This window comes from Ascidiella aspersa, chromosome 8, assembly GCF_963924565.1.
Source record: "Ascidiella aspersa chromosome 8, kaAscAspe10.2, whole genome shotgun sequence".
NCBI lineage: Eukaryota > Metazoa > Chordata > Ascidiacea > Phlebobranchia > Ascidiidae > Ascidiella > Ascidiella aspersa.
In genome coordinates this window covers 4,211,731-4,232,681 of record NC_139454.1, presented here as the reverse complement: position 1 = coordinate 4,232,681, position 20,951 = coordinate 4,211,731, and the positions used below count along the sequence as shown (strand labels likewise).

Here is a 20,951-nt window from a genome sequence, read left to right as displayed (position 1 = left end):
ACTCGACAATACAGCCGACAGGACACGGCCCGCTGACCATGCTTTTGTAGCTATTTTGTCCAACGACTATTATAGGTTTAGTGACTGTGTCTCCTAATACCAGGATCATTATATCCGAAACAAAATGACAATTATATCATTAAAACCTAAAACATGCCGTCGCTTAAAATACGTTCTAGGTTTTATAGATTTAGTGCTATCTTGCGAATAAGTAAATTTGTTGGTTTAGTAGTATTTAAAAGCGAATAAGTATTTAAAATGAAACACGCACACATATGTGTGTGAACAACTGAGATCTAACCCTTCTGTAGTTGCTTTTTGACCAACGACTACGGCTTACGTATAAATAGTACATCGAAAGCCATTGCAGACTCACCGAATCTGTTGATCTAAATGCTTACATCATAGATCAACAGATTCGGTGAGTCTGCAATGGCTTTCGGTGTACTAAGTATTTAAAATGTTTTATTTTATTTATGAAATGAGCATTTAGGACAACTTGTCTAATGTCTATCGATAGTTTAACTTATCCTGGGTTTATAATATGCCGGCGTTTCAAAGTGTAACTTTCAAAGTGACACTTTGTTGCAGTCATTCAATGTTAACTACAAACAGTTTGTGCAAGTAGCCCAACTTATCAAAAAACTCAATTTCTGTTAAAAATAATCGAGGAACTTGTTTTGTACGAAGTTTACATTTGTACTGCTTTAATCCGTTTTAAATGAAGTATTATTCAGAGATGTTTGGTTTCGATAAAGGTAAACAAAACTACATTTATTCTTAAGTAAACAACAACTTTATTTATAATAATGTTATTTTTAATGTTTATAAAATCAACGGCTGCGTCATACAAATCATATTAACAATCTTCTTTTTTTATAAAATTTAATCTTTATAGTTTTATATTTAAAGAGGATGATTTAGTATATTACAATGTAACCACATAAAAAAGAAGAAGAACACAAAGTGAAGAGCATCCACCAAAATGCCCTGGAAACAGCGGACTCCAGCTCAGCGGAGGGAGGCGCTCATTGGAGCAAATCCGGTCGTGAGGCGAAACTTCAAGAGGACTTTTAAAGAGCGGGAGCGTGACTTCCTAAACCAGGTCGCACTCCGGGAAGACGACGACCACGACCTGCATCGGAAGACGACCACTTTCTTCAGCAACATAGAAATCGCAAGCGACGCCGACTGGCTAATGAACCATGACGAGGTCAGGCAGAAAAATTCTTAAAAAATGGCTGAATTTTGTTGTTAGACGTACAATACATATCAAAGCTCATACAGAAGTAGGTAAAGCATTTTGTAAACGTTTTGAATAAACCTTAAGATAATGGTTTAAGGTTGTCATAAGACGTAGAATAAATATCAAAGCCCACACAGAAGTAGGTAACGTTTTGAATACCTCTTAGGATAATTGCAGGAGGTTTTTAGTTAGACGTGTCTTCAGCCATTTATCTTAAGATATATTCAAAACGTTAACAAAATGTTACCTTCTTCTTTTTTAGCGTTGATATTCATTCGACGTCTAACTACAACCTCCAGTCACCATTTTAAGATTTATTCAAAACGTTCACAAAACGCCAAACTTCTTTATAGACTTTGATATTTACTTAAGTTTAACTACACCCCAGCTATTTTCTTAAGAAATGCTAACTGCTACGTTTGACATAACCTCCAGTTATTAACTACAACCTCCAGCCAATATCTTAAGATTTGTTCAAAATGTTTAAAATACTACCTACTTTTCTATGGGCTTGATATTACTTCTACGCCTCACCGCAATCCACAGTTAAAATCTTCAGATTTATGCGAAACGTTTACAAAATGCTTCCCATTTATATATTGACTTGTATATTCTTACTAGGTTGGACAAACCTTCGAGCTCTTCTGGAGGTCCCACGTGGTTGGAATGGAGGACAGCTCCGGATGCTTAAATGATGGAGGAAAATCCTCTTCATCAAGACCTCGGACGTCTCTTGCGATGCGGAGCACTTCCATTCGAGAGCCAAGCGCTAGGAGAGCTCCTCCTGCGTCCAAGGAAGATACTAAAGTCATCTGCATTCTTCCTATTGGATTGTTTCCTGGTGAGTGTCGTCTTTAAAAGCAATGAAACTAGTTTCATTTCAGTTGTGGGTAAATGTAATAATTCACCGAATGTAAATTACTGTTTGACTGAATATTAATTAGGTGTTTTCACCTTTGTCTGTTTTGATTTTTTTTCAGTTTAAGGAAAAAACTAAAGCAAAATCGTGCTTAAGACATTTTAAAACATAAATGAATTGGTTGTCAATCATTTAGGTGTTAAACCCAGCATCAAATATTCTGTAACTTTTTACTTTTCGCTTTTTGTAACGTTTTGCATAGTTTTATTCGAATGTTAGCAATAGTGTCAAACAAGTGATGAAATATTTCTTTACTTCTCTTTGTTTATCTGTCAATTAGTGTTTCTTGTTTAAACAGACACACGCAGCTTCTTTACGTTTTCTTGTGTTTCCAGGCGATGAGGACTCAGCCAACCCAGTGTCAAATACATTCCTCATCTGGCTTCAAACTTACTGCAAAGCGTTCTACTTTAATTCCAAGGTCAGTATTTTAAGTTTTATTAAATCGATATTTTGTTTGCTTTTCTTATAGTACACGTATAAGTTTAAAAAACAAATATATTTTGTATGGATAAATAATCCCCAACCTCTGCAAAACACATAGGGTAGTACATGACTGAAAAACAAAATTGGTATATACTGATTCATTCGAATTAAGAGACTGATGATGCCGTGATTGGCGAAATATATTTCTCTTTTATAAACTAGAACCTATAGTGACTGATTTTGACTGAGACAAGAAAGTCTATACTGTTTTGCTACCATTCGAAGTCATTGTCGTCACTAACGTGCATTAGGGCGAGGAGATATCTTCTTTTTCAAATATTCGGTTTGCATTGGTATATACTGTAATATATCCCTGTTGAAGTATTCTTCACCAACGATTATAAAATACTCTTTATAATATACCGGACGCCTTCAGAAAGATCTTTACCGACATGGCTTGTGAAGCTCAGTTGGTAGAGCTACAGTCCGGTATGGTTGATGTAGTACACCTGAACCTATTGTTGATGTAGCCTGGGCTTACTTGCTCTATATTTCTGATTAGGTCAATGGTTTTGCTAAGCCTTTTCGAAGGTAGGCCTACCTGCTATATGAGCTGACTTTAACTTTTTCATGAATCGTTTTAATTAAATTCGTTAAAATTTTAAACATTTAAAAAACGTAATTTAACATTTAAAAAACCTAACAACACTGCCCTCAAGTGGTAATAAAACAATTATATTATGTCCACTAGGTGGCGGTGTTACCCCCTGTGAACATACGCGAAGTCGGATGCAAATACCGTGTGAACCAGCTCACAGGAAGGCATCAGTTGCATGCTGGTGATATTCTTGCTCATCTGCGCAAGGTTTTTCAATGCTGTTCTTTTTAACGTTGTACAGACATACTAGATCCAAAATGATCCACAAAGGGTAAAAGAGATCTAAAACAACTTTATTAAAAAAACAGATTACTAGCCAAAACGGCATCGTCAATCTTGCTTAAAAACTTATTTTTTAAAAACGATGTTTTTAACCCTTATGGTTTGTATGGATCTTTCGATTTTGATAAATTGTTAATATCTGGCAGTGATGTAACAAGCTATATGCTTGCTGTTTTATTTTGAACGGTTTCGTAAGCTCCCTCATCTAACTAAGTTTATACACAAAAAGTGACATCATAAGTTCTGCTTAAAAGTTTTAAACTAAAAAAAATATAAAAAAAAAATACAAAAAAGGTTATTTTTTAGATAAATACCTGGCAGCGTGGGAACAGGCATAGATTGCAATCTAAACAATAAATAATATGATTATATTTGTTCTAACTCCCTTATGTAACAGTCAAATAACGAAAGTATTCTTATTATCCCAAGCTTAACGTCCTTACTATCTGGTGTTACGAATTTCATTGACGTAACCGTGTTATTCACCCCAGGTAAAACCGAAGTACGCCTACTGCTTGATCGGGGTCACGATGGTTGACCTTTACCCCCGACCCTCATGGGACTTTGTGTTCGGTTTGGCAACGACCCAGCACCAGGGTGGAGCTGTTGGGGGAGTGGGGGTGTTTAGCTTCGCAAGGTGGGATAGTAAATAAATAAAAATAACGCTTAAAAATACAAACTTACTAATCGTATTTATTTTTGTGCTTATTTTTGGTTGCAATGTCTTTGAAAATACTAATGTGCATATTTCTAAGAAATATTTAGGACTATTTGTATTTGGGTGACCTCCCAAAAAATATACTTGAATCGCCCCAAGTTATCAGCAGAGGGCAGATTTTTTGGTCTTAACAAATGGTAACCCTGTATATGGCAGTGGTCTCCAACCTATGAGTCGTGACCCAATGTAGGTTCGCCTAAACCTTTTATGAAGTAGCTACCACTAACCAGTTCCTTCAGGTTTGCTGATGAGTTTAATGAAATGATTTAACAATCCATATGTTGAGTTAAACTTTTCAGTTTGCTAGACACTTTTCAATTTTGCCAGACACATTTTGGAGCATGATGACGAATGATTCTATGTAGGGAGAGAACGAATATGAAAGCCCACACAGAAAAATACAGCATTTTGTGAACGTTCGCATCAATCTTTATTCATATAACGAATTATATTAAGGTTCAAACATGCCACATACTTCTGTATGGTCTTTGAAAAAAATTACGAGCGTTTTAATATCCATTTTAGACAAGTCAAGCAAACTAAGTTTAAAGTTTTGTTGGCTTAGGTTCGACGACATGTTTTACGAAACATGGACTCAGGGCAAGGACGAGGTTTTGCGGACCCAGGACGGATCTCTGGACTATTCCGTGTTTGACAAACCAACGCAGAGAATAGACGGATCCACAGTTCCTATCACCGATGCGCTGCTTAGAAGAGCTTGTAACGTAAGAACCATTTGTATTGCTGGTATAGCAATGAGACTATTTTAGGATGATTAACCTCTGATAATAAAAGCAAATAGCCTCTCAAGTCATGTTAGTACAACGTAAAGACCTATTGTAACCTATTGTAATAAGAATATCAAAGCCCATACAGAAGTAGGTATCATTTTGGAAATCAAGATGTTGAAAATGAATAAAGAGTTATTCGAAACGTCCAAAATGCAACCCATTTCTGTATGGGCATTGATATTCTTATTACGTCTTACTACAACCTCCAACCATTATGCTCCAAAGAACCTATTGTATTCTGTTTTAATGATAGTAATTTAAGATGTCTGATAATATCGGATAATACAAGATGTCGGATTGTAGTGTCGTTATCGTCCGATGCTTGGTTGCTATCGGTACCGATCCGATACTAAATTTAAGAATATCAAAGCCCATACAGAAGTAGGTATCATTTTGGAAATCAAGATGTTGAAAATGAATAAAGAGTTATTCGAAACGTCCAAAATGCAACCCATTTCTGTATGGGCATTGATATTCTTATTACGTCTTACTACAACCTCCAACCATTATGCTCCAAAGAACCTATTGTATTCTGTTTTAATGATAGTAATTTAAGATGTCTGATAATATCGGATAATACAAGATGTCGGATTGTAGTGTCGTTATCGTCCGATGCTTGGTTGCTATCAGTACCGAACCGATACCAAATTGTTTTATGCCTTTCAACCGTTACTCGATCTAATGTAGCAATTCTACCATGAGGCGCAAATTCATCAGCAAATAATAGGTTAATAGCTAAAAAACTTAACTTCGTAAAGAAAAAGAAACTTTTCGTCTCATCACCTTGAAACATCTCCCTTGAACATTTCAAGTTTGTTTTGGGATCGCTATGACGTCATTTGGGTCGGATCGGATCGCGAGACTTTTTTGTGAAAAATATCGGATATCGGTATCGGAACAAATCGTCAATTATTATCGGACACCAGAAGTTGTTAAAGAACGATAACGTAAACATCAGTATACTTTCAAAGAAAGGTGTGAAAATGTAATATTGGCATGTTGTTCAGTAAACAACAACAACACATTAATATTTACAAAATACCTAATATGTTTAGGTAATGGCTTACGAGATTCTTACGAGAAAACTAGAAAACCACCAGTTATTTTAAAACCTGATGTAAATTAAGCATACTGGGCATGAAAAGTAAGTAGTCATTAACAACTATTATTCTAAATAAAGTACTTCATGTTAAGGTAATGGCTCACGAGATTCTTACGAGAAAACTAGAAAACCACCAGTTATTTTAAAACCTGATGTAAATTAAGCATACTGGGCATGAAAAGTATCTAGTCATTAACTATTATTCTTAACAAAGTACTTCATGTTAAGGTAATGGCCCACGAGATTGGTCACATGTTCGGTCTGAAGCACTGTGTGTGGATGAAATGTCTAATGAACGGTTCAAACCACCTCCAGGAATCTGACAGAAGACCTTGTCATCTTTGCCCAGTCTGCCTAAGGAAAGTACAGGCGAGTGCTGTGCGCTTTTTTTAACAGTCAACAATATTTTGTTTAATAGTTTGACCAACTTTTTTATAATATGCGGCTGGTGTAGCCAACTTATGTTTGATTGCGATTGACTGAATTATCTTTTAGAGACTCACTATTGATTGGTTAGGTAAATTAGTCACAAGAACACTTATTAAACGCTTTGAGCGTTAATTGCATTCCAAGACAGCGATGGAGGTAAATTAAGAACGATTTATTAGGCTTAGCCAGGCAACAATTGGTCATTTTAATGTTTCGCTTGTGTGCGACAGCTACTGTAAGGACGTAACACATATTCGACGAGATCGACCAGGTGAAATGTGGTAATCGGCAGAATTCATTTAACGTACACATTTACCCCATAACAGTGTTTTTCAACCTCTTTCACACTTTTTTGGAAACTTAAGGGGCACAAATCACAAATAAATCACCGAACCTCATTGGCACGTAAATAAACTTCTCGCCTGTTATTTTGACTCCTTTATTTTCTTTAAAGGCCGTCCTTAATTTCAATTTGGTTGAACGATACAAGGCACTGAAGGAATGGCTGAGCAAAGATTTCTGGTCGGAATATCTTCACGACCCAAAGATAAACGCAGGTATTAAAAAGAGTTTTTTTAGCAAGCAAAGAGAAGCCGACATAAAAATGCACTCTTAACAAACATTTCCCTTTATTTCCCTGGGTAAGTAGTTTCTAACCTTTCTGGCGTATAGCACAGAAAGAAGAATAGGTCACAGAAAACATAATGAATTCAAAAGCCATAAAGGTCGAGTAGATCGACATAATCTTGATTAAGACGTTTCTATACAAACTTGTATCATCCTCAGTTAATGTACCTGAGAAGTAAATCATATAGCATCACTTATAAAAGGTGGGACGCAATTGTTACTATTCTAAGTTTGTATAGTTGGAGCATAAGTTGGCGCCTTCAGGCCGTTCAACAGGTACAGCGGTGTTGATAATGCGTCAACGTTAAATTGGTTATAATCAAGATGATGTCTATTTACTCGACCCTTTTGGCTTTGCAATTCATGATCAAGGTAGTTAGTGTACCCAAGAAAAGATAAATATATGTGAAAACGAAAGTGGTTAATAACTAGTTTTAATATATGACTGGTTATTTGATGTGTAACTTATTAAATTCCCACATTATTGTGGTACAAATACAATTGTGAAAAACCCTTCGTTTAGCTCCGGAAAAAAAGACTCCTACCCTTCGACCTACGTCATCGTTCACGCGGCGTACGTCACTCCCGGAAGCGACGCGTCACCCTTCTGTGACGTCACAATCCAAGTCGGGCGCAAAACGCGTCAAGCCGCGACCGGGCCGGGCGTCGGCGCCGCCCGCGCGGAACCGGGGAATCCCCATAATGCCCTTTCTATCTGTAAAGGAGGTTCCATTGGCGCCGGTGGTTAAGAAAACAGAAAAGTCCCATCTGGTGCCTCCCCCGCCCTTGCAAAGGTTTCGCGGTTTTTGTGAATGGCTCGGAGCCGTGATAGAATACTTAGAAGTGCAATCGTAAAGGAGTAACTTAACTTTTATTCTAGTTTAAAGCTTAAAATTTTACTTAAAAAATGACCTAGTTTTAAAAGTTTAGTCATTTTATCGAGATTTGATTTTTTTTTATATATACCCCTACTATGAAAACAGCCAAATATACGTAAAATCAAGTTTATTGTTTTTTGCAGTTGGAATACTTTTTTACTTTAATATGATACTGATTGTATTAAAATTTTGCCTATTATACGTTATGTTTTGCTTAATTTTTTACTAGAAACAAAAAAATGTGTTGTATTATATACAGCCTTTTTAGTTTTATATTTTATTAGTTCTATTTGAATTTTTTCTAGTTATTATCATTAGGTTAAGTTGACCTAAACTCAGTTTATAAATGCAAAAATACGTTTGTTTGCCGTTATTACACATTTCGCCATTTCAAAAAACGTTATTGATTCCAGAATTGATTAAAGAAAGTCTAAAGTATATTGCATTCGAAGTCATTGTCGTCATTACTGTGCTTTAGGGCGTGGAGATATCTTCTTTTTTACATAAAGAAAGTCTAAAGTATATAATTAAAGTTTGTTCTTAATAAAGTCGTCTTTTTCAATTAGGATTTAGTTTTTATTGTCATGGAACAACATTGAATACCATAGGAACAAAACTGCAACATTTGTAGACAAATGCAATTGAACAGGATAAAGGTGCAATAAAAACTTCTTGTAAGTGCTAAGTTAAGTGCTTTCACAAAGAAATACAGTCTTTTTCAAACAATTGCAGGTTACGTTAAAAGAAAAATTTTTTTTTTTAATTTTAAACTATTTAATACTGAATTAATGCCACGCTCTAATTGTGAGTGTTGGAGAAAAAATATTTTGTCTATATAGTACCAGTTTTCTATTTATCCAGAGTTATAAAATACTTGCTAAGTATAGTTATCTTTTCTCAAATTTGATTTGCGCATTAAACAACTCAGCACAATTCGTTTTCGAGCAAACTTCACTTGTGGCCCACCCGTCTATGGATACGAATATTAATTGCAACATTAAAATCCAATTATAAAAATATAAGTTTAATACAAAAAAGAGAAAAAAATAACATGCAACGTATAAGAGGGTCAAGAGTCTACTTCATTCCGTTTTTATAGTTATAAAAGTTAGGCCGTTTTAAACTTTTTGGCTGAATGAAGATTCCGCGTTGATACTTAAATAAGAAAAAAGCTAAAGTTATAAAAAACAACTGAAAAATGTTCCGATGTTTAACAAATGCTCGCCCAACTACTGAAATCCAAAAGGCTATCTATAAAAAAAGTGCTTTGCAATGTGTTTGAATAACTATATTTTGCACATAATTATACCATTATTTTTTAATTATTAGAATAAATCGTCACTTTTAACTGAACCTCTGAATAAACCTCGGTTCTATTTACACCGTCATTTGCGAAGTGTTTTGGATTTCAGGCCCTAACTTTTGAAAAGAGGTTGATCCATTGATTGTTTTACTATTAGAACAAAACTGGGCCAAACTATTAATTTTTGGAATGTTGTAACATATAAATATATATATATATGGATTCTAAATTAAAACAAACAATGGTGTCAGTGACCATTGCAACCTGAAATTTCATTTACATCACTGTAGATTAGTTTCAAATTTTACTTTTTCGAGGAACTCTGGAATATCGCCGAAAACTAATTGGTACCGTAATTAAAGCTACAAAAACAGTCAAACTGGTTATTTTCACGCTTTTTCCTTAAGTTTTTTGACCAGCGCGATTTTGTCTGCCTCGTCGGCAGATGCCCTCATCGCCCTAAACGTCACAATGCAAAGCGCGATTAGCAGGATTAGGAAAAGGATCATGAAGCAGACTGCCAGAAGAGTTAGGAGCCAGCTGTCGGTGATATGGGAGAAGACCCGGACCGCTTTGTTCGGCTCTCTATCCTCATATTTTTCTTCCTCCAGGAGTAAATTAATGTTGGTTGTCGGCACTTCTGTAGAAAAAAGAGGCAATTTGGTAAACACATTACACTATTGTGGATAAAGTAGTAAATAAACTCATTACACTTCTGGGATTGTTTTGTATAGTGAATAAACAATAACAATATGCTGTATAGCAAATTTAGCTGTTTTGACAATTTGCTGTATTTTGGGGGGCTTGCGTGCCATTTTTTATTAGGTCGCGTGCCACATTTGGCACGCGTGCCTCATATTGGACACCCCTGGTCTAACCCATAGTTCACACTCCTACTATAGATGCCATAAAATCACGCATTATACATGCCTTAAAATAAGTCTTGTTACGTATCGATTTTTTTGTAATTCTTAACAAGGTTTATGGTTTTGTTTTGTTGCACGAATTATTCCTGTAAAATTGCTGTTTACATTCTACTTCCTGTAAAAATAGTGTTTATAATACCGGATACCGTATGTTTATATATCACTTTGATGACATATATTTAACATATGATGCTGACCTAGATACTTTTCCTTTGTCAAAACAAAGATATTACGCAGCTTTAATAAAAAATAAGCCTTCCAAGCGAGGAAAGCACTAGATTATTACCGTTAAAAGAACAACATTGTATACCCTTTTTCCGATATTTTTACTAAATCGAAGGTTTAAAAATGAACATCAAACAAAATATATTGGTTATTGCAAATGCTTAAGTCCAAACAGAACTAGGTATTAGTGCAGTTCACCATCGAACTTGTTTTTCTAACTTTGTGTGTTTTTTACGTTCCAATTTGTAAAGTTTAATTTTCTGAACAGTTTAGATTGACTTTTTGTTGAGCGACTTGTCAATTTTCAACAGGTTCAAGCTGTTTATATTTCATTTTTTTAACGCAAAAATTGACTGTTATTCCACGAAAATAATGCTTGGTTTAGCCCAGTGGAAAAAGTTAGAACAACTGTTGTAACTTTCACCTTGTGTGGGGTCCTGGTTGTTTCGTTGCACTACAGTGAATGGAATCGATGAAGTTGTTTTCACCGGTACACCGTCTTGTAATTCCCGTCTTCTGCGCTTCGTTGGACAACTCTGGAAATAGTTGGTCGATCACGATAAACATCGATAAAGCATTACAAATTAGGTCAGAATTTAACAAAATTGTGCAGCTTCTATGAAATGTTATAACTTGCCTTATTTACATCAGCCTAAAAAAAGTGACAAAATACGGGTAGGCTACGGTATTAAAATAAAACGGCATTGAATATAAATGAATCAATACATAATATATAGTTACGAAAAAAACCTAAACTTAGTTGTTTCGTATCGACTAATACATGTGATCACGTTTCGTATCGACTAACACATGTGGTGAAATTCAGACATTAATAGTTTTTCACAACTAGGCCTAATTACATATTTTGCCAAAAAGAATATGTAAAAAGCTTTACTTACAATGGGGAACAAACACCAACAAATTTTACCCCTGTTTAGGTTCAAGTGTCTGCGTAGGCCTTATTCTAAAATAATATCTTTTCCCGACTATTATATATTAGTCCTACGTTAATCTTATTCCAAACTGTGTTTATTGCGACATTAATTTCATCTTTATTTCGGTTTTATTGTTTGAGTCATTTACAATGGCACAGTAAATTGCTAATGAGTTATTAATAAGGTCAGGTGCAAGGTTTAAGTTATGCAAGAGATTGTTTAAATATTTTTATGGCGGTTTCGGTTATATTCGGACGCAAGCATAGGTCTTATTCGGATTTAGATCTGGTTCAGACTATTGGCTGCTAGTTCTGTGTTGCTCAATGGATAATTTTGCCAAGACAAGAAATTACACAGTTTACTGATGCAAATCGCGAGTTACCAATCAATAACACGACAGACTTAGGAAACTAGTACACCGAAAAGCCATCGCAGACTCGCCGAATCTGTCGATCTATGATGCAAGCAGAGCAAGCCAGAAAAACAACTGGCCTGCAGTGAGATTCGAACTCACGACCTCCGGTCAAGCCGGGACCGTCGCTCTACCAACTGAGCTATGCAGGCTCAAAGAGGAGCGAGTCGAGAAACAACCATGCGCCAATACTTGCACATTTTGTTAGTACAAGGGGGGCTAGATCACAGATGTTATTAAACACATATGTTTGTGTGTGTCTTTCACTTAGGAAACTAATTCGATCTAACGGTTACGATTCTAAACCCGAAGCTAAGTATTTTTGCCTTACAGCCAGACGTGGACAACTAGATTATTCTAGTTTCTAGTTCAACGAACAGAGCAAAATGCGTCTAATTCTAATCTAATTTGAGAATTATAGATAGGTTTGCGCTAATTCTAGTCCTTATTTAATTAGGATTTTTCAAAAAAAAAATACTTTGTCCAAAGGCATTTTAGTATCTCAGTTCAAAAAAAGAATTTGAATTAAAAATTTTTGGTCGAAAAGACTTGGGTGTAATTTTTAAAAAGCATAGACTATGCTAAAAGGAAAATCATCAGTACAGGAATACTTATCATTCACATTCTTAGAAAAAAAATGAGATGTAAATTAAATTGATTGTTAATAATAAATTCTTGTTCAAATTCGTTTTTTATAAGAATTCGATCATTCAAATTCTAATCTAATTTGAAAAAACCTGAAATGATCTTATTCTAATTCTAATCTAATCCTAAAAAGCTATAATAAATCTAGTTGTCCAAGTCTGCTTACAATAGCACAGCTTCCCTCCAGTAATTCGTCGCACAGATGAACAGTGGCGTGGATGTAAATCTCCTGGCTCGAACCTCCCAATGAAACGAACTGAAAAACTCGGAACCGGAAAGTCGCCACGCTGGATTGTCCATTGCTGTCAATCACCACCCCGTCTGCTATTGCGTCATTCAGGTTCTGGCACCTGGGTTATAAATATTCAAGGTCAAATATTTCAAGTTCAAGGTCAACTCCTTTTATAATTGTTTATGTGTATTACGTGATGCGATTGTTCCAGCTGTGGTCAATCTGCTTTTACGTTATCAGGGTTATGACATCTGGGGTTCACAAATGTTCAAGGTCATTTATTTCGATTTCAAGATCAACTGCATTTATATTTGTTTCTGTGAATTACGTGATGCTACTGTATCAGCTGTGATTAAACTGCTTTTACTTCATCAGGGTTCTGACATCTGGGGGACACAAATGTTCAAGGTAATTTATTTCGAGTTCAAGGTCAACTAAATTTATGAATGTTATCTATTTTTTTGTACTGCGTTTGGTTGTTTTGCCTGCGATTACTTCATCAGGGTTCTTACATCAGGGGGTCGTGGAGCCCATTAGAGTGATAAATGTTCAAGGTCAAAGATTTTAAGTTTAAGGTAAACCACATCTATAGTCGCTACTGCATTAGCTTTGGTTTGTCTGCTATTACTCCATCAGGGTTTTGACACCTAGGGTTATAAGTATTCAAGGTCATTTAATTTGAGTTCAAGGTCAACTGCATTTAATATCGTTTTCTGTTTTTTGTTTGTACTGTATTTCATTTATTCAGTCTGCTATCACGTCATCGGGGTCCTGGCGCATAGGGGTGATAAACTTTCAAAGTCAAAGAATTTAAGTTCACGGTGGAATTGCGTTAAAATCAGTTTTCCGTGTTTTACGTGAAACTACTCTGTTAACTTTGGTCATGTGCTTTTACATCATTGGGATTCTGAATCTAGGGCTCACCCATGTTCAAAGTCATTTATTTCAACTGGCTGTATGATTGTTTAGTCAGTGCATGGGTGGGCAACGTGCGGCCCGCGGGCCGCAAGCGGCCCTTTTCCATTTTTTGTGCGGCCCTTCACCTTTTTTTAGCTATTGTTGCCTGACTATGGCTATTTGAGTTTGCACCATGTTGGAACTTTTGCTTAGTCAGTTTCCTGTTTGAAGTGCGATGTAACCCATAGGCTACACCGCTACACTAATGCAGAAAAACTCGAATGGGAAACATCTACTACAAAAGCATTTTCATTCATATAGTTTCACGATAAAGAATTGTTTTGCAACAATTACACTTGTCTGGCATTACATTTCCTAACTGGCCCGTGTTAAAAGGTTGCCCAACCCTGGTTTAGTGTTTATCACGTGGTTCTACTATATTTGCATTGCCTATACAAATACAAAGAAAACTTTTAATCTAAAGGCTATTTGCACGTGTTTAAATACTGCACAGTTCATTTTGTGCAAATTTAGTTTTTTTCATTCATAAGTTTCGGGGCATTTTAGCAGACGTGCCAAATAAACAGTAATATGGCAGAGCTTTGTGTTTTAATGTCGCTTGTGTGCCTTATTTGTCTGAATTTGCGATTTCATTTTGCTCTTTTGACAATAGGTCAAAACGTTTAAATAAATTAATAATAAAATAAACATCTAAGTTTTTTTAAACCTGAAAGAGATTGGATTAATTATTTAGTCGCTTAACGATATAGCCTAATACTTTCACACTATCTTGTTTCGTTCGTGTTATCAGAAGAAAGATTGTGTGTAAAGGTTAAAAACTCACCCATTTTCGATCAAGTTGTAAGATAAGGGATCACCAGAAGAGCTTGATGGGGTTGCCCATACTGTAAGAACCTTAAACATATTACCGAATATTAGGTTATAACAAATACAAGTACTGAGCATAAAACTTTGATATAGAATTAAACACAAACGGGATACAAGGAATGCGGAAATCTTATATGCTCATGGAATTTGCAACATTCCTGCACAGTTCAGCCAATATTTATTGTCTTTTTAACGCTTTTGGGTTGCAAAGTTTGGCTTTGGGTCAGCAACACAGTAGTGCTGTCAGCTCAAGTTATTTGTTTGGACTAAGCGAAATATTTCAAACCTATAGGCCTGTGTTTATGGCCGGTATCCAAACCACCTTCTAACGGTGAGCTACCATTTGACTTTAATATTACCAGGTTGCGGTTGTCATGTCTTTCGCCTACCGACTATTTTAAGCAAGTTTTGGTTGTTGGTTTTTTATGTGACTTCATGTTTTTTTGTAAGTGTTTTTTATATATGTTACTCTTTGAGTGTTTTTATTGCCGCAATTTACAATTTTATTATGCTTTTGGATGCTGGAGTTTAAATAAAACAAATTCATCTTTAGCATACCAACAAATTAATGTTTAATGTTTTGTTCCAAAATTGTTAAGTTAATCCTAATGTTTTCTTTTCCCAAAATGAGGCATATAACAAACTACAATTACAACGTAATGGTCACTCCAAGGTCGCGCACCTGCACCGCGAGTGACGTGGGTGACGATGACGTCACACTGACGTAGAGGTACTCGTTCACGTTTATGGTTGAGTTGGATTGGTAGGCGTTGGAGTAAGTGGAGTCGGTCCATAGTTGAATGTCCATCGCAAACTGACCGAGCATTTCGCCACCGGAAGCCTCAATCACACTAAAAATACAACACGGTTAAATTAAATCGAGGTAACTTTTCCGGGGTTAAATTTTTAAAACTGCAGTTTTAAATTGGGTTAAATTTTCGGGGGTTAAATTTTCAAAACTGCAGACAAATATTACCCAAACGCGATAAAATTATTCTTGAAAATTCTTATCTAAATAAACCAGAACGCAAGAATATTTTCAGAAATGACATCATAAAAGTACAACAGAACATAACGTCCAAAAAAATAACCTTAGGAAACCTGAGATTATCGTTCCATGTTGTGCTCAAATATACATTTTTTCGACATGACTTGGCGGTGGGAAAAAAACTTCTTTGGTAGGAACAAAAATGGCGACATGACTTGGTGGGAAAAAATAATTGGGCTGGTAAAAAAGAATATTTTTTTACCGACGGCGTAACTGCCAAATTATTTACCGGTAATCCGTTCCGGCTTTCTTTCTCAACTAGATCGGGGTAAGAGAATCAGACTACTTTCATTTACTTGGGTTTAACTCATGAGTTTTTAAGATATATATGCGTTTAATATTTCAGTTAGGCCTTTATAGAACCTTGAAACTAGGGCTGCGGACTCTGAGCCGGACTCTGGACTCGGGTCTAGAGTAAAACCACGTAAAACTACTCGAGTCCCGAGTACGACTTTTGAAACTTATATTACCGCCAACAAGTTGTAAAGGTGGAAATAGAGATGGTAAATATTTTCCAACCATGTATCAATATGAATTATATGAACCCGTAAGTGGATTGTTCTACATCCACCGTATTTAGTTACGTTGGTTGGCGGGATACAGGCTGTAAAGTCTGAGCCGGCTCAGGACTAGACGAAATCGCATATTTGGCCGGAGTCGGACTCGGGACTCGGGTTTATATATTTGGCCGGAGTCGGACTCGGGTTATTTTTAATCGACTTTGCGGCCCTGCCCGAAACTAATCCACTTACCCTCAGCTGGGCCCAAGGATCCCAGTTTAAGACCCCCTGCCTTGTTTACACCTAGCCGATGTTCACTTACTTGGGTTGGGGCGTCAACCCGCTGTCAGACGTCACATTGATGTTGGTTGGGAATGAACAGGAGAACAACACGAAGAGCTCGGCCTGACGACTCACCACCGAACCTGTTATGCCTCCGATACCCTTCACTGCGTTCGTGTACGTGAGGTTCTGCCCGTCCCTGCTCAGCTGTGACGTAATAATCGCGCCATTGTAATGATAGTTTGAAAGGAAACAAAATTGAGTGCTTGTAGGCATAGTAACAGCGATTTTTTATTGGTAATAGCTTATACCAACAAGTACAAATAATGAAAATGGCGATATATATGTTTTTTTTTTTTTTTTTTTATAGATTTTGTTATCCATAATTCAAAATTAAAGTTTGCTTATATCAAAACACACATGAAAAGCACACCAGCAACATTTTATTGCTTTCTCTCTCACTCACTCAAACCGGATTCGTGACCGTTCAAAATTCGCCTATTATGACGTCACAAAACTCACTCGAACATTGCCGTTGCAGGCGGTCAGGTCGCCGAGGATGATGAACTGGTAGAAGAGCCCCCTAGTGGTGACCTTGAGCGTCCCTGTGCACGTGTTGTTAAGGTCAGACGCGAGACTGGTGTTGGCGGCTGGTAGGAAGGTTCGATTCAGACCGTCAATGTAGAGTTCGGGCAAAGTGAAGCCGGCTGAGTTTAAGGCACATTTGTGCACTCTGTGATAAGATTTAATGTAATATAAGAACAAATACAACATCAAATCATGGCTTCGCTTGTATTTTGCCGAAAGATGTTCGAAATATTCAGTTTTAGTAAACAATTGTAGATAGAATATCAAATAAATGTAAAGTGAGTCTATTTAGCCAAAAATTATTAAAATTGACTAAGTCGAAAGTCAATGTGTAAAAATGAATAAACTTTGGTGAAAAATCCTTATCGAATCGGCTTTGTTGGGAAAAATACAATTCATTAAGAATTAATCGACTTTGGTGTCAAAAATATCTAGTTTATTAAGGTTTAAAGAATAAAAATAAATGCTTCAGAAAAAACCTTAAACTAAATCAATTATGGTGAAGTCAAGTCAAAATTCCTTCATTTTGCCGAATGACAAATTGATAGATAGATAGATATGTTTATTGTTAGGGAAGTAGATTCCCAGGGAGCAGCGAAAGACCGTTAGGTCATCAAAGTCAGCCGCTCCCTGACCGCAATATAATCAGAATACATGTACAGGTATACGGCAAATTAAATCATTAAAAAACAAATTTAAATACAATGAAACAACATAATTTTGGCCACATTAGTGGCTGCTATAACAGTGAACAACCTTTGTAGAAAAACAAAACAAAAAGAGGTACAAACAAACAGCAAAAAACAAAAGACAAATTGATTAACGCATATAGCTCTTTATAACATAAATACTAACATAATACCCTTTAAAGTAACTTACAAAATTAAAATTCTGTTCGATGAGCAGGTCAGCTTTTCGACAATATTGTCGCTAATGTTGACAGCTGAGTAGGGATCACCATTTAGTTGATCGCTAGGACTGCAAACGCACACGCCTGCTGTACAAGTTCCAAGTGGACAACCCTTTGTAAGGCTCGTGCAGTCATTCGCGTTTGTGACTGAAAAATAATTAATATATTTATAGTTTATACTGGTCGGTGGTTTAAAATTAAAATGACACCTACTGGTTAGGTCGAATATTTGAAACGAATAGACCTTGTTTACGTTGTGTATTTATTTTACCAACTGCAATTCTACTGAGAGTTACTGAATTGGTTAAGTTAAGTCAGCAGGAAATGTTAGAAAATCTAATAATGTTAGAGCATTATGGTTGGAGTTGTATGAAGATGTAATAAGAATATCAAAGCCCATACGAAGTAAGAATAATTTTGTACGTTTCAAATATATCTTTATTAATTTTGAACATAGCGAGAAAGAACTTTTGGCCTCGGCATATGCTTAGAATCAGTGCCTTAGCACTGTGTATTTCTAAAGTTTAACAGGATAGAGTAAATGTTAAGTTATCTAGTATTACAAATCGCAATAAGTGAAAATAAAAAACCCACAAACAATTGTGTATAAGTGGTGCGAAGTGCTATATGCGAAAGAGTGTTAGTGTAAAATCACCTGGATCACTACAGCCCTGTGTACACACTTCAGCGCAGTCGTTAAAGTACGTGAGCTGAAAATCTTCACCACTGGCGGCGCAAGTCTCTGTCCCGTTTGCTGGAAAACAAGTTTAAAGAAAATTAACAAGTTTTAAAACAAAATTTTACATGGAACCACTATAGACGGACATGTAAAGTAGCGTGAAAGTGAATGTCAAAGCAAAATGGGCCATTTGTCAACATTTGTCGGTTTACTTGACCTTTTCTGTCCTATTTGTCTAATATGTAAGCATAAAACAGCCCAAAACTTTAAACATATTAACGTTTATAAATTTGAAGCGAATTTCACTGTTATTTGTCTCTTCAAAAACAGAACGAAAAGCAAACCAAAAAAAGTTTGTAAATATCCAAGTTTTAATTTATACATATTCATAGCTAGAAATATCACCAGGTCAGCGTAAATCGGATCCATATATAGGCCAAACAACGGTTATCAGAAAAAAAATAATTTTTGAAATTAGAATGTTCTATAACTGTTTAAAAATTATACAAAATATACAACAGAGTAAAAATTGTAGTGCAGGGGTTTGGAAAAGCCAAAACCTGATTTAATTTTATGATTTTCTTGATGATAACGTAAGAATAAAGGTGGCAGCCTTAAAAGTTGTTTTTGTACTTGATTTTTCTGAATTTATTTCCGTCAATCATCGAATTAAACCCCCGGACACTTAAATATACTAAGTCAATATGTTTCTAACAAAAACACTCTGATTTATTGATAGAATATCTGGAAACCGGATGGCACTTTTAAATGACAAATTACATTGTAATGTTTACAAGTAACTGAAGCACGGTTTTGCGAAAGCTTATCAAAATTACAATATTTGTTTTGTTCAACAGAACCACCTGATTTACTTATTTAACTTTAGCCAAATACTGGTATGAAAAGAGATTGGTAAATTAGGATTTCGTTTTGTAATTGTTGCTCAGACGACAGCAGCCAACTCCGGGCAGTTCCACGCATGCGCAGTACAACTTCCACTAGGGTGTGCTCAGTACTACGTAAGTGTTGAACTAACAGGCGATGGCAGGATTTAAGCGGAAGGTATATGTCCCGATCTTTAAAAGGACTTTAAAGCCTAACTACCTCTGGTTCTCAACGTTTTTGTGTTTGGGACCCCTATTGGTTCCCCGATTAAAGCGATTACTGCCCCTTCATAATGTTTATCTCCTGGTTGGTCTGCTGAAAGCAGTCCACCTAAGTGACAAGTTCACGAATATTAGCGAACGAAGTCACCGAAAGGCGTAATACATGGGTTAAATTAAGTTTAAGAACGGAGTTGAACGAAGTGCTACAGAGAAAACCAAGAAAAGACTTGACTGTATAGCGGTCCGTAAAGGACTAAAACAGATTATGCTAGATCAGTAAAGGCAGAGCTACCAAACTCAGAAGGCAACCCATTCCTATTGGAAGTAACTTTATATTGAATATATTGTACAAAAAACTTTTTTAAACCAATTTTATGCACCCCCCCCCCAAAAAATAAAAATAAAATATATGCATTTAACAACCCAACCTGTGAAATTAATAAAACAATTTGTGAATTTTTTTAATGACAAAACGCAGAATCCTAACTATTATATAGGTAATTAATTACCAAAAGACAAAACGTATAAAGGTTACATCATTTTTTAATGCGTTTAAGCTTTATAGCTGCCTATGCTAAATTGGCTTCCATATAAACATACGCTGTGCTGACATAACTAAACATAGCAATGCCACACTCTCGTAATTTACAGAAAATTATATTAAAAATAGCAGCACTTGTCGGTTATCTAAGTCTACATCGAACCTATATAAACCGCTCTCAATTTGACGCCTTTTAAAGCTAAGGAAAGTTCAATTCTCCTTCTTTTTTTACGGAAATTAAGGTGTTAGGGCAGAATATGAATTGGAATCGTGAACATTCTGGCTTTGGTGTTGTGCTGCTGCCTACACATTTCAAAAATACTGTTTTGCTTTTAAGTTAAGACGAATTTCATAGCGTAATAAAACCTAAATATACTTTGCGTACTATACTTTATAATTTCTGTGTATATAAAATAATTTAAGGCGTGAAATAATATTTCGCAGTGCGTATTTATGATAGGTGTATAGCTTGAATAGCAAACTTATAATTTAAGCTAGAAGCCTGACAAACATTAACTAAATACTTTGCGAAAATAATATTTTTTTAGCTAAAAACACCAGCAAACAATACAAAACTTTGAACAACTTTGTAAAGTATACCGTATTCAAAATATCAAAAACTAACCAAAGTCTATTCAAAGCTACTTACCACTTATTACAAGAGTCGGCAAAACAAGGAGCAAAATCGCCAAACTGATCCTGATTCTTTCCATGGCCGGCGCTTTACCCAGACCGCGTTTTCTGCTGCAGCATTTTTC

General features: G+C 35.8%; 2 protein-coding genes and 1 non-coding gene across 3 annotated transcripts; 1 reads left to right on the top strand and 2 right to left on the bottom strand.

Moving 5' to 3' along the window:
* The first annotated feature begins 985 nt into the window (after positions 1 to 985).
* LOC146135249 (archaemetzincin-2-like) lies at positions 986 to 8,149 on the top strand. Its single transcript, XM_083395848.1, has 9 exons — positions 986 to 1,213; positions 1,868 to 2,087; positions 2,501 to 2,586; positions 3,343 to 3,456; positions 4,023 to 4,168; positions 4,815 to 4,974; positions 6,371 to 6,511; positions 7,026 to 7,128; positions 7,722 to 8,149. The coding sequence occupies exons 1-9, from the start codon at positions 986 to 988 to the stop codon at positions 8,051 to 8,053; spliced, it is 1,530 nt and encodes a 509-aa protein (XP_083251974.1). The 3' UTR covers positions 8,054 to 8,149.
* A 1,619-nt stretch (positions 8,150 to 9,768) lies between these two features.
* On the bottom strand, positions 9,769 to 20,265 carry LOC146135247 (uromodulin-like). Its single transcript, XM_083395723.1, has 10 exons — positions 20,253 to 20,265; positions 18,523 to 18,621; positions 17,837 to 18,014; positions 16,892 to 17,102; positions 16,410 to 16,576; positions 15,222 to 15,390; positions 14,496 to 14,566; positions 12,689 to 12,872; positions 10,955 to 11,066; positions 9,769 to 10,019 (listed from the first exon to the last, which is right to left on the bottom strand). The coding sequence occupies exons 1-10, from the start codon at positions 20,263 to 20,265 to the stop codon at positions 9,769 to 9,771; spliced, it is 1,455 nt and encodes a 484-aa protein (XP_083251849.1).
* On the bottom strand, positions 11,955 to 12,029 carry Trnaa-ggc (transfer RNA alanine (anticodon GGC)). Its single transcript has one exon. It is a non-coding gene; the product is annotated as a tRNA-Ala (tRNA).
* Positions 20,266 to 20,951: the final 686 nt, after the last annotated feature.

Excerpts from the sequence above, each read along its gene's own strand:
- LOC146135249 (XM_083395848.1), top strand. The coding sequence starts at position 986 with ATGCCCTGGAAACAGCGGACTCCAGCTCAGCGGAGGGAGGCGCTCATT. Across the intron at positions 2,587-3,342 it reads CGTTCTACTTTAATTCCAAG|GTGGCGGTGTTACCCCCTGT; the intron begins GTCAGTATTTTA and ends TATGTCCACTAG. Across the intron at positions 4,169-4,814 it reads GGGGTGTTTAGCTTCGCAAG|GTTCGACGACATGTTTTACG; the intron begins GTGGGATAGTAA and ends TTGTTGGCTTAG.
- LOC146135247 (XM_083395723.1), bottom strand. Across the intron at positions 17,103-17,836 it reads TCGAACAGAATTTTAATTTT|AGTGCACAAATGTGCCTTAA; the intron begins GTAAGTTACTTT and ends ATCTTATCACAG. Across the intron at positions 10,020-10,954 it reads CAACCAGGACCCCACACAAG|AAGTGCCGACAACCAACATT; the intron begins GTGAAAGTTACA and ends TTTTTTCTACAG.